The 12,431-nt window shown below is 50.4% G+C and overlaps 2 protein-coding genes across 3 annotated transcripts; both read left to right on the forward strand.

The window, feature by feature from the left end:
* Nucleotides 1-1,462: 1,462 nt before the first annotated feature.
* Nucleotides 1,463-5,662, forward strand: LOC123104580 (protein XAP5 CIRCADIAN TIMEKEEPER). 2 transcript variants are annotated; one of them, XM_044526455.1, is made up of 12 exons: nt 1,468-1,769; nt 2,415-2,480; nt 2,571-2,635; nt 2,725-2,837; nt 3,896-3,959; nt 4,053-4,129; nt 4,235-4,296; nt 4,387-4,518; nt 4,622-4,675; nt 5,070-5,135; nt 5,224-5,298; nt 5,400-5,662. In XM_044526455.1, exons 1-12 carry the CDS (start codon nt 1,605-1,607, stop codon nt 5,448-5,450), a joined length of 990 nt encoding a protein of 329 aa, XP_044382390.1. In that variant the 5' UTR covers nt 1,468-1,604; the 3' UTR covers nt 5,451-5,662. The 2 variants fall into 2 exon arrangements, with proteins under 2 accessions (XP_044382389.1, XP_044382390.1); XM_044526454.1 differs by having other exon boundaries at nt 1,463-1,769; nt 2,415-2,635.
* Nucleotides 5,663-6,285: 623 nt separating this feature from the next.
* On the forward strand, nt 6,286-8,102 carry LOC123104579 (WAS/WASL-interacting protein family member 3-like). Its single transcript, XM_044526453.1, has one exon. It carries the CDS (start codon nt 6,305-6,307, stop codon nt 7,853-7,855), a length of 1,551 nt encoding a protein of 516 aa, XP_044382388.1. The 5' UTR covers nt 6,286-6,304; the 3' UTR covers nt 7,856-8,102.
* Nucleotides 8,103-12,431: the final 4,329 nt, after the last annotated feature.

Genomic DNA, 12,431 nt, shown 5'->3' on the forward strand with positions numbered 1-12,431 from the left:
TTACCACTCGCCCCACGTCCCCATCTGGCCACCCCTCCTCCCATGCCGGCGACAACCCTAGCCACCGCCAGCATGGGTTACTTCTTCAGCATCGGCAGCAGCCGCAAGGGCAAAGCCCCCGCCCGCCATTCCCCCTCCCTTCCCGCGCCGACGCGCGCTCCCCGGCAGAGGCAGCGCATCAACGTGCCGTTGCACCAGGCCGAGTGGCACTGGCACCACTGCGTGCCTCTGCCGTACCCGGACGTGACGCTGCTGCATGACTGGCATTTGGATCCAGAGAGGATCCCAGTGCCGGCGGCGCCGCAGACGGCGAGGGCCCATGAGGAGGAGGTGTGGCGTCGGCGGGCGTTGCTGACGTTGGAGCAGCGCGCCGGCCCGCACTTCGCCGCCGACTCGCCCAACTGGGCTCGATGGTTCGCCTTCGAGTACGAGGAGGCGAGGCGACGCGGCGTCCGCGGTATCGACCACAGCCTGCCGCCGCCCGCGCTCGTCGTCCGCGACGAGGACCAGGAGGCCGAGGCCGCCTACCAGGTGGCCATCAAGGAGAGCAAGGAGGAGGAGCGGGGGAGGGAGGCGGACGAGGCGGCTTTCGAGGCTGCCATGGCGGAGGCCATGACCCTCTCCGCGGCGGGCGACTGCGTCGTGCCACCGGTGGCCCCGTCGTCCCCGCCCAAAGCCGAGCCGGAGGAGCCGGCCTACCGCGAGCGCTACTCCTGGACTAGAGTAGTGCGCGAGTGGGTCAGCGCTCCGCCGATCTGGCTCGGGGCGACGGAGAAGCAGGAGACGGCCTACCTCGACCACTGGCGCCGCGTTCGGCTGGCCGAGAAGCACTGGGAGGGCGAGCGTCTGTAGATGCTCGAGCGCGAGGCCGACGAGGAGGCGCGCCAGGCCCAGGCAGCGGCGGTAAAGCCCGACATCACCGCCGTCTGGAACACGACGTTCCCCTCGGCCGGCCCTGCGCCGACGTTGATCGACCTCACTGGTCCCGACGCAGACGCAGTCGACGATGAGAACGCCTAGGGCAGCGCGTCATCTTGTTTTTAATGTTTTTATTAATGTAATGTGGACTTTCACCGGCATTCATGGCCGGCTTTTATGTTTAATTAAATGCATATATTTATTTTCAAACTGCTTGCAATATTTTTTTTGGCGCGCCGACGAAATGGGTCGGGCCAGCGTTGGGCGCTCGCACCGATTCAAACATAACACCAGACATTTGTATCAGCCGGGCCGATCCAAACAAACAAAAAACGGATAAAAGCGCCGTCCGTTTGGGTCGGTCCGTTGGAGTTAGTTCTTAGGCTAACGGGAGAGAAAGAGTTTTGTCATCTCTTTGTCTGGACCTCAATCCGGGCCGGCCTAGATCGGGTGGCCCTGGTGGCGATCGCGTGGTATATGTCGCAGTAGGCGAGGCATAGACTCCGCGATCGAGGCCTTCCCGAAATCGCCCTATTCCTCCACTCTCGGCGACCCGACCTCCCGCCGGCCGCCGCCTCCACTCTCCGTCGGACAGCGGCGGCGCTCACGCTCGCCCCCCCACCCCCCACCCCCCACCGCCACTCCCTCGGGCAAGGCCGCAACACGGGGAGATCCGGGGAGGAAGGATGTCGGGGTTCGGCGACGGGTACGTGGGCACCGCGCAGGATGCGGTGAAGATCCGGCGGCTTGAGAAGCAGCGCGAGGCGGAGCGCCGGAAGATCGAGGAGCTCAAGAACAAGAACGCCGACGGGCAGCCCGGCCTCCTCCAGTTCGGCTCCAGCACCTCCGAGGTAAAATCGTCGCCGCATCCATCGTGGGTTTGGCTCGCGACCAAATCTTCGTCTGTTTTTGCTGGTGGATTCCCTTACTAGCATGCATGCGGAGTTCGATTTAGATGCTGTTGGACTAATAGAGACATTTGGGTGCGCTTTGGCATGAGTAGGTAATTGCTCGATTTGTCAGCCCTGTGGTATGTTGTTACTTTTGTTGTTGGAGAATTATCTGTTGTGGTTGCCATGGCATAGTTAGCTTTACTTGGATAACTGCACTCTCAGAAGATGTAAGTTTATAGCCTTGAAGGACATGTGGGTACTTATATATTTGGTAAACAGTGTTGGTCGATGCCTTGCAGTATTGTTCGGCTGGTGTTTTGTTGGATTTGATGAGAAGTTGATAAATCCTGGAGGGTGTAGGACCTGCACGTTGGATTTTGGCACTTGAATGATTCGCTTAGGAATACCCAGAACTAGCAGTACTGATTCTTTTTTCAGAATTCTATGTATGTATTTTAATTTAAGTCACTGAGTGGAGTTATTTCATTGGATCTTTGACATGGCTTCTTCACAGGATTATAGAGGTTTTTGCAAGTGCTGTGTAAATGTATACCGTGGAGCTGTATTTTAGTACAAGCTAACACTAGGAATTGTGATTTTCAGATTCTTGAGACTGCATTCAAGAAGGAAACTGTCGGCCTAGTTACGAGGGAGCAGTATGTTGAGAAGGTAATAGACAGACCATTTATGTACCTTTCCTTGTCTATTCCCGGGCAAAGTAAATTTTGTTCACTTAATTTTCACCCATTGCCTGAGCAGAGGGTTAACATACGAACTAAGATCGAGGAGGAAGAGAAAGAGAAGCTTCAAAAATTGCAACAAGAGTGAGTTTGAAATCCTAGCTTGGCTGAATCAGAAACTTACTTTAGTTTTTTTCCTTATGCCAATTTAAGTGTTGTATTGTTGGTTTCAGAGAAGAAGAACTGCAAATGCAGAAAAGGAAAAAGAGGAGAGTGAGGGGAGATCCACGCTTGTCGTTCTATGATGACATTGGGAACGGAAGTGACGAGGATGAGTTTGAGAACCGTATGATGTTCCAACCTTTTCATTTTATTTACTCATGTTCTGTTGGCTTTACTAGTGTGATTATTTTTCTCAATAATACATCGTTTCAGTTTGTATAATCAGGTCATCTGTTACCTTTCATATTGACTGTGGATTTTCTGTGTTTGACTGTTTATGTACTTTTGTGATCAAGATTGTTGCGTGCAGTTTGGATATCATATTTCTTTCTTTCTTTCATATGCTAGCACAGCTGAGACTTTGTAGATGAATTTCATTTAATAATAGTACATATGTCATTCCTTTGTATGCGTTGCTCTCTTCTGTTCACAAATTGGTGTTGTGTCTTAGTATTCAAATTAGACCAGTCATTCTTTCGTTTCAACAACTCATTGTTGACGATCCCTATGTTGCTATAACCTATATGTTAATGAATTGGAATAGTAGTATACAACCTGATGGAATTTTTGTATGATAATACTACATTCTAAATGAAATGTTGCTTTGGTCCTTACTTGATTGGTATTTAGTCTTTCACATAAAATTTGGAATTCCATACCTGGTATGGTAATGCTTACTTTGGAAGTGAAAATGTGCACTGATTTCCCTTGACCTCAATTCTTTGCAATACTCGTGGTGTTCTATTTGTACGTTTTTTTTTGCGAATCTGCAAGGTTTTAATTCTTGTGGACCAATAGTTTTTTCTTCAGCTGCACGTACTTCTTTGCAATTTACTTTGCTTTCAAGTGCTAACGAGGCAAAGCAATCATTTGATTGGTTCCACTGTAGGCTGCAATGTCACCTTGTTGTCATGTCCTGAGTTTTTGCATAGAAAGTTGTGTGTAGATGGCCTTGCATGGAAAGTTGGAAATAACTGAACCTAGACTAGACAAAGCCAATGGTCGGTTCCTGGTGATAGCAACGGAACATGATTATGTTCTCTTTATTTACAGTCTCACTGTTTGTGCTCATAGCGCCCTGGGATATGTATTGACCTATCGGCACTGTTTCTTTATGGATAGACCCTTTGAACTACTTATGAATTATCAGTGTATGAATATTTTGCTCATTATTCATTACAGAAGAAACTCAGAAGAAACAACTTGGAAAGGATCCCACAGTTGAGACAAGTTTTCTACCTGACAGGTATATCTTTTAGGTTATGATTCCTTGGAGTGTTGGTTGTCGGTTTCCAGCTTTGTTTAACCCTCAAGCTGTTTGCTAAGAATGATACTTCAGAGAGAGAGAGGCAGAGGAACAAGCAGAGCGAGAACGCTTGAAGATGCAGTGGTCGCGTGAGCAAGAATTGATCAAAAGTACTGCCACATTCTGATAGCATAATACCTTTTAATCTAATGTGTATCTCTCTTTTGGATTATTCTTGTATCAGAACTGAATAAACAAGCATATCCCTGTTTCAGATGAACCTCTTTCAATCACTTACAGTTACTGGGATGGTACTGGTCACAGGAGAGCTATCCAGGTGCATTTTTAGCACTGGAAAATTGTTCCTCTTTTGATTGTTCTAAAGATGTGAACTGTACATTTCAAACAAATTATTCTACACCCCCAGGTGCGTAAAGGTGACTCTATTGGAGAATTCTTGAGGGCTGTTCAACAGCAGCTTGCTCCGGAGTTCCGTGAAGTACGGACAACATCAGTTGAGAACCTACTCTATGTGAAGGAAGATCTCATTATCCCTCATGTATGTAAAGTTTGAGTTTGTTCCCCAATAAGTTGCGCCTTTTGTTTTATTTTAGTAAGTTTTATTCTGTTCCCATTTCATGTTTGTTATTTTGATTTGACAGCAACACAGCTTCTACGAGTTAATCATTAATAAAGCAAGGGGCAAGAGTGGACCGGTAATGCCTGTTCCTTAACTACCACTGTTTTCTTTTCTTTCCTCTAATATGTTTATTGTTATTCTGGAGCTTCCCCTAGATTTTAAAACATGGATATATGCAAAACTGATACGCTTCTCTTAGATGTTTGAGTTTCTGGCTTGCATCACCGTTATCTTTTAACTGCTCACTGTTTTTTTATCACCTATCATCAAAGCGCAGTAATATCATATGTGCTGTCTCAATATAGTTTAGCGCACTTATGAATGCTGATGGTGAGACTGCAATGTATAAAAGAAAATCACGTGACACTTGTTCGTGTTCAACCACACAATAACCTTCTGGTTTTCTATATAAACTCTTCACGATCTAATGAGTTGAGGTATTAATCACTGACGCTGATTTCTGTTTCCAGCTTTTCCACTTTGATGTTCACGAGGATGTGCGTACCATTGCTGATGCAACAAAAGAGAAGGATGAGGTGACTGACCAATCTCTTCTATTTTTGGTGCCCACATGCGGCATTCCAGAACCCAGATGTCTAATAATATCATTCTTGATGGTTGCAGTCTCATGCGGGGAAGGTTGTGGAGAGGCACTGGTACGAGAAGAACAAACACATATTCCCGGCCTCGAGATGGGAGGTTTGGCACCGACCCTTTTATCTTTTCATTCACTTGAGGATGATCTGTCTGCATTGTCGGCAAATTCGTCCAGACAAGTAACCACTTGTATTTCCTTGCAGATCTATGACCCGACTAAGAAGTGGGAGCGCTACACGATCCATGGAGATTAGTGTTTGTAGCATGATGCAGCATGGTTTGAGAACTGAAGTGTTTCTACGTTGGATTTATGTAGCAACTAGCACGGTGATTTTGCTAATGCCATATCCGAAGATCATCAGTGTTGTTGTCTGCAACGATTTCCCTTACTGAACTGTAGTAAAGCTGTACACCTGTATGCTCCTGAAAATTTTCGTGTAATCATTTGGTGCACTTGGATATGGTAGCCGCACATCTTATTTTCGACGACCATGTTCCAGTTAGTCTTCTCGGTGCTTTTGGCGCCTGCACAGCGGGCCATGGAACGCCTCGCTATGGTGAGGGACATGTGTGGTTGCATGCTGCATGCTGTTGAAGGACATTTTCGTGTAGTATCATGCTTCTCGGATGCAGATATGGTTCACACACAAGTTTTTCCTGACCATGCATCACTCACGCCTGGGTAGGTTATCACCAACAGTTTGACCATCTGCTGATTGAAAGTAGTAGTTTAGTACTCCCTTCGTTCCTAAATATTTGTCTTTATAGAGATTTTAATAAGTGACTACACTTTAAAATATGTCCACATGCATCCGAATGTGGTAGTTCATTTGAAATCTTTAAAAAGACAAATATTTAGAAATGGAGGGAGTAGGTTTCATGGCCTAATGCTCTGTCAATCCAGTGATGACACATCATAAAACTACTAGCTGTATCCTGAATTGTTCAGTGTTAATATTTTTAAGGAGAGGTGGCAGCAAGGTTAGAGACCTCCAATGCATCTAATGCCCTAGCTGTTGGAACAGGTGAGCACACCCAAAAAATTCCATCTGACTGAACGCAGCATCTCAATTTGAAATCATATCCCAAACAGCCAAACTGGACTAAGATGCTCTCCACTCCATGCAACGCACACCTTTCTCCTACTACCCCACTACACACTGGAGTTGCTCCACAAATTGAGCTTGCACCAAACCCTCTTCCACCTCCGTTAAAACCCTACACCACCCATCGCCAAGCTCCTCACACCATCATCGCCATGGCCTCTTCTTACCTTGCCATCCTAGTGCTACTCTTGCTGCGGCTCTCCGGCGGCGCCTTCGCCGTCCTCTCCAGCTACATCGCAAGGACCACCGAGCAGCAGATCATCGCCACCGTCGCGCCGGCCGCCTTCGCCGACGCCGATGACGGCGGCCAGAGCGCAGCGCAGCCTTTCCTCGCGTCCCCCTCCGGGTCGTTCGCCGCGTACCTCCGCCGCGCCGCCGTGGGCGATGGCGGTAGCGGGGACGTGTGCTACATCGAGGTCGTCCAGCAGCAGGGGGGCGGTGGCGGGACCAGCAGCGTGTGGGAGTCGGAATGCACGCCGGTGGGCGGCGCCGAGACCTGCGACCTGGCCTTCTCGCCGGTGGGGCTCGAGCTCTTCGCCGGCGGGCACTCGCTGTGGGACACCGCTGTCGACTCCGACCCCGCGATGCTCAGCCTCGACGGCGCCGGAGATATGAGGATCGTCAGCAGGGACGGCGTCACGGTGTGGAGGACGAGGGATGAGCCGTGGACGGGGCGGAGGTGCGGCGCCGCGGCCTTGCCGGTGTCGTCGCCTTCGATGGAGGACGTGCTCCCGCCGCCGTCGGCGACGTCGACTCTCGCCAGTCCGTGGGGCTCGGGCTTCACTTTCGGAGACCAAACGGCGCCACCAGCAGCTGACACGTCGCCTGACCAGATGCTGCCGCCGCCACCGCCAGCTGACGACGACGACGATTCCGCCGACTTGCCCGACCTGCCGCTGCCACCGCCGCCTCCGCTGTCTGACCCGTCAACGGACTGGCCGGACCTTCAGCTGCCTCCACCACCGGCGGACATGCAACCGACCCCCGAGACGCCGGACCAGCCTCTGTACTCGTCGCCACCACCGGCGGACATGCACCTGACCCCCGAGACGCCGGACCAGCCTCTGTACTCGTCGCCACCGCCAGCAGTCAGGCACCCGATCCCCGAGTCGCCGGACCAGCCTCTGCACTCGTCACCACCTCCAGCTCCTCCGACCCCCTTTGTCCCGCCTCAGACGCCATCGCCGCCCGTCGACACGCCCCCACTCGTGTCATCTCCCGGCGCGGGCATCGCCACGCCACCAGCTTCATCGGACGACGACAACATGGCATTCTCGCCACCACCTCACGGCACGCCGCACCCGCACCACCTTCCCCTGGGAAGCTCGCCGCCGACGGCGCCGGGCGCGGTGGCGCCAATCAGCGGCGGCCATGGCCCGCTCCCGTTCGGGCAGGGGCAGCATGGGCAAGGGCAGAGGGTGTTCGGGCAGCAGCAGAACCAGCTGCTGAACGGCGGGGGGCAGCCGCTGGATCACAGCGCCGGCGGGTGGTCAGTCAGGGGGCGCGGCGGAGCGGCCGCGAGCTTGGCTTTGGCTGCTCTGGTTTTCGCGTAGTTTTTCATTCTCATTGGCAAGTTTGTATCACATTCACATCATATCGCTCACTTTTGTAATTTTGTATTTGCTGGCCGGGTTGGGTTCGTTCATGGGCTAAGACATGTCCTTGTTGCTGAATTAGTTAGGGATTTCTGGTCAGCATGGCTGGTTTATTCATGTTATGCTTTGTGTTGATGTGTTCCATGTATCGGCAGTACACTCTCTGGTGTTTTCTATATTTTCTTTTAACTATATTTTCTTTATCTATCCTTGATGCCCTGCTTGACAGTGTGTTGCAACAAACCAAACAATGGCAGCCAATTTTTCGGTATGGCCTGTGTGAGCAGCTAGCCGGACAGAGTGGTAGACCAAAACAATGCAAACAAACATAATCCACACAAACAAACAATGAATCGACAAGATTCGATAAAACAGAGACACCCATTGCCGATCTGGTTTCCTCCATCAAGGATGACATGCGTGCTTGGGCTAAGGCCGGCGCCACATGGCTACAATCTATTATCAATGTAATGTGAATTGTAAGGTCCTGGAAGAGACACCCCTGAAATATCTTGGCTCACCGGTGTCCAACAAAAGAATTGGTAATAAAATGTGGAGGAATGTAGCTGAGAAAATTAAGAAAAGATGTGCCTGTTGGCAAGGTAGGTTACTAAACATTGCAGGTAGAGTCACTTTGGTGCAGTCCTGCTTGTCCAATATTCCTATATACATGATGTCCCTTTATCTTTTACCAGCTGGAGTTAGAAAAAAAATTGGATTTTTACAGAGCCAGGATGGTGTGGCAATCAGAAGAGGATAAAAGGAAGTCCCACCTGGTGAATTGGAAAACTTGTTGCCTTTCAAAACAGCAAGGGGGGCTGGGGATTACCAACATTGAAATGTTCAACATTGCTTTGTTAGCTAAGTGGTTGTGGAAAATAGAGAATGATGTCTCTCTGGGATCAAACACGAAAATGGGGACTCCCAGTTTTGGTCTAATATCTTGAAAGTGAGAAAATACTTCTACCCACATATTAAGAAAAAATTGGGGGATGGAAAAAATACTAGGTTTTGGGAAGATTGGTGGGTAGGGGATGAACCTCTCAAGGAGGCTTACCCTTCTTTATTCTTTATCAGTAATGATCAAGGGATAACAGTTAAAGAGGCTGTTGATAAAAGTTAGAGTGGTTTTACTTTCAGGAGATCACTCTATGGTGACACTGAACAACTTTGGGAGAGTGTGAAAGTGAGATGTGAGGAAGTCCTGATGCATGGGAGTAGAGATAAACCTATGTGGATGCTGACCACTGATAGAAAGTTTTCTATCAAGTCTTTATACAGATATTTGATCACGACTGATGTGAGGTTCCCCAGGAAATTCATGTGGAAAATTAAAGTTCCTGCTAAAATTAGATTCTTCTTATGGCTTATGGCGAGGAAAAGTGTTCTTACTAGGGGTAACTTGCTAAAAAGAGGTTGGAAAGGGGATAAACATTGCGTGTTCTGCGGGAAGGATGAAACAATTGATCACTTGTTTTTCTCTTGTTCGGTGGCCAAAATTATCTGGGCATTAGTAAGATGTGTGTTTGATTTAGAATGTACTCCTAGAGACCTTGATGATTGTCTCAGAAACTGGCTTAAAAATTTCCAGAAAGATAGTAAGAAGCTTATATTGGTTGGCGTCTCAGTGCTGTTATAGGCGATTTGGAGATGCATAAATGATATTGTATTTGATAGAAATAAGATTTCTGACCCAATGGGAATTGTTAAAATGCTTTGTGGTTGGATCTCTGACTGGGCTATTTTGCAGAAAAGGGACCCAGAGGAAAAAATATTGATGCTGGGGGCAAAACTCATCGTGCAAGTAGCAAGTGATGCCTACAAGGCTGCGCAAGGTCGGTGTTTTGGGGTTCTTCGTATTCAGCAGTGACAAGAAAATGAAGATCTCTCTTCTTTTGGCGCTCCAGCGAAGTGAAGCAGGGGAACTGCGCGTGCGACTCATCCTTTGGGGCCTGACCCCGGGCGTCTTTTCTTTATGTAGCTTCTGCTTGGTTATGGTTTACTTTGAGACTCCCCCCCGGCATGTAATAGGATTAGCTTAAGTCGTGCGTGATAACAACATATCCGGATGCTGTTTCGCTGGTTTCTTTAATGGAAATCGAAGAGGAAACCCTCTTTTGCTAAAAAAAGTGAATTGTAAGGACTTCGGCCGAGCATCCCCTTCCTTTGCTCTTCGGAGACTCGCGCACCTAGTGGTTTACGTGTTGGAGGCTCTCCACCCCCTGTACTGCCTTTCTATCTATCTATGAAGCAATGATACACACTCACCTTAGTGGCCAATATAGGACGTAATTTCAGGGCAGGCTCAACTTCAAGGATACTAATTTTTTTGGTGTTGGATGCCATTTTATGCGCTGCATCTAACTACTAGTGTGCTGACCATTGGTGGTGTTTTTGTTATGGAAAATGTAGGATGACTAATGTTTGTTGTTGTTGTTGTATTGATCTGACCATTGTGGGGGTATATATAGAGGTACAACGGAGGGATAGAGACTTGGAATAGAGGACAAGTAATACATGGTTTAAACCTATTCAATCTCTACTCCTTATCTCTATATTTAATCCAACTTATATTCTAACATTCCCTCAGTCGTAGCGGGAGTGAAACGGATGATTACGACTGGATTTGAAGTATTGTGCTTCTGTTGTCTTTTCCGTTGCACCATCATCAACTGCGTCTCTAATGGCTGATGGGTCAGCACCTAGGGTGGTGACTACGTCCCCTTCTGGTGCCTCCCTGGACTCTCCTCTATTCCCTCCCGCGGTCACAGCGAGAGTGGCGTGGACGCTGGTGACGACGCAGACGCTGGTGACGACGCAGACGCTGTTGACTGGAGTTGTTGCCGATGTGTTGCTGTAGACCAAGCCATTAATGTTAATGTCGAGGTAGCCGATCATGGTCATGTAGCCGTGGTCGATGTAGTCGTGGTCGATGGTGTAGTCGTCGTGGATGATGAAGCCGCACAAAGCCGGATGCGCAAAAAAATGCGCTATGACGGAGCTGCAGACGTGGACGATGCACCTTGCGGATGTCAGAGGGTGCCGTCGGCGATGAGTCCGTCGGTTTTTCCAAGACCGGAGGAGGCCCATCGAGCACACATCGGTTTTGCCAGAACCGTGTGGCCTTATAGGGTCGTCACTATAGTGACGCCATGTCGATGCAGTCGTGCCGTCGTGGATGACACGGTCGTTGCCGTCGTCGTGACGCGGTCAATGCCGTCGTCGAGGTCGCGTCTTGCAGAAAACTCTGTCAGAGGACGCTAGGTGTCCATCTTGTGGACAAGGCGGCGGTGTGTTAAGAAAGATGTTGGTGAAGACCATGTTGATGAAGACCTTGGCGATGAAGTGTCGGTAATGGCGTTGCAGCGGCGTGTCGACGATGATGATGCTTGAAGGCGTCCCTCACGGCGACGATGTGTCGATGCCGTGCCGTGTCGGAGAAGTCCATGAAGATTGCATCTTGTTCCACACCAGTCTGGCGTGTGGACAGTGCATGTTGAGGTCGCTTCTCATAGGTGTGCTCGATGAAGTATGTTGGCTGGCAGCCAGGCTAGTCGTACAGGTCGATGGAGTCGGCTTGGTGAAAATCGCGTTCGTGCGCGTGCCTCGAAGTCAAAAACCTATGGGCCTTCCCGGTGTCCGCCGCCGCAGTGACATGCGGCTAGGTGTTGTGGTCGTCGGCCAGATCGGATCACAATGGTGATTGTTCCCATGTGCGGATCGCAGAGACCTGCGTGTCGTTGCCTTTCGACCCTTGCAAAAGGCGCGTGGCTGAAGTCCAAGGCTCCACGCCATGCGCGTACGCATGGACGTCTTTGTGAGTTCGGCCATGCACGTATGCATGCGCACATGGCCGTGTTCCTTGCTGCTCCTTGCGTGAGTGTAGTCGACGCGGCTGTTGGCGCTTGGCGATGGGTAGCTCGGTGCTGAACCGCTGATTCGAAGGAGTTGCTGGTTGCGCCGTCGGGAGAGTAAATTGCACGGAAGTACCACAATTGGGGCATTGGAAGCAGATTGGTACCAAGTTTGGTAATTTTTACATGTCAGTACCAAGTCTGGGGCTATACGTTACAAAAAGGTCTAAACCGCGTATAAACACGTATTGACGGGGCATCTGACCGGCGGGCCCCGCCTGTCGGGTCCCGACGTGGCACTTTTTTTTCATAAACACCCCTCCCTTCCCCCCGCACAGAAAACCAGCCGCAGCAGGGGAGGAAAACCAGTCGTCGCCGGCGACCAGCAGCAGCCACGAGGACCCCTCGCGCCTCCTCCCAAGCTCCCCAGCTCGCTCACCAGCACACCGCCGCCTCCTCGTGCTGGGGCTCCTCCTCCCAGCCGCCTCTGCCCGAGGGTCTCGCCGTCCCCGCCCCCAGCCGTCACCGGCGAGCAGCAGCAGCCACGAGGACCCCTCGCCCTCCTCCCGAGCTCCCCAGCTCGCTCACCGGCGCGCCGCCGCCTCCTCGTGGCCGGGCTCTTCCTCCCATCCGCCTCCGCCCGAGGGTCGTGTCGACCCCGCCCCACGCGCCTCGCCGGA

Source organism: Triticum aestivum, chromosome 5A (assembly GCF_018294505.1).
Source record: "Triticum aestivum cultivar Chinese Spring chromosome 5A, IWGSC CS RefSeq v2.1, whole genome shotgun sequence".
Classification (NCBI taxonomy): Eukaryota; Viridiplantae; Streptophyta; class Magnoliopsida; order Poales; family Poaceae; genus Triticum; species Triticum aestivum.

What these genes read in the sequence shown, in the direction of transcription:
- LOC123104580 (XM_044526454.1), top strand. Translation starts at nt 1,605, where the DNA reads ATGTCGGGGTTCGGCGACGGGTACGTGGGCACCGCGCAGGATGCGGTG. An exon ending in TCGGCTCCAGCACCTCCGAG is followed by an intron (nt 1,770 to 2,414) that starts GTAAAATCGTCG and finishes TGTGATTTTCAG; the next exon opens with ATTCTTGAGACTGCATTCAA. An exon ending in CAACAAAAGAGAAGGATGAG is followed by an intron (nt 5,136 to 5,223) that starts GTGACTGACCAA and finishes TGATGGTTGCAG; the next exon opens with TCTCATGCGGGGAAGGTTGT.
- LOC123104579 (XM_044526453.1), top strand. Translation starts at nt 6,305, where the DNA reads ATGCTCTCCACTCCATGCAACGCACACCTTTCTCCTACTACCCCACTA.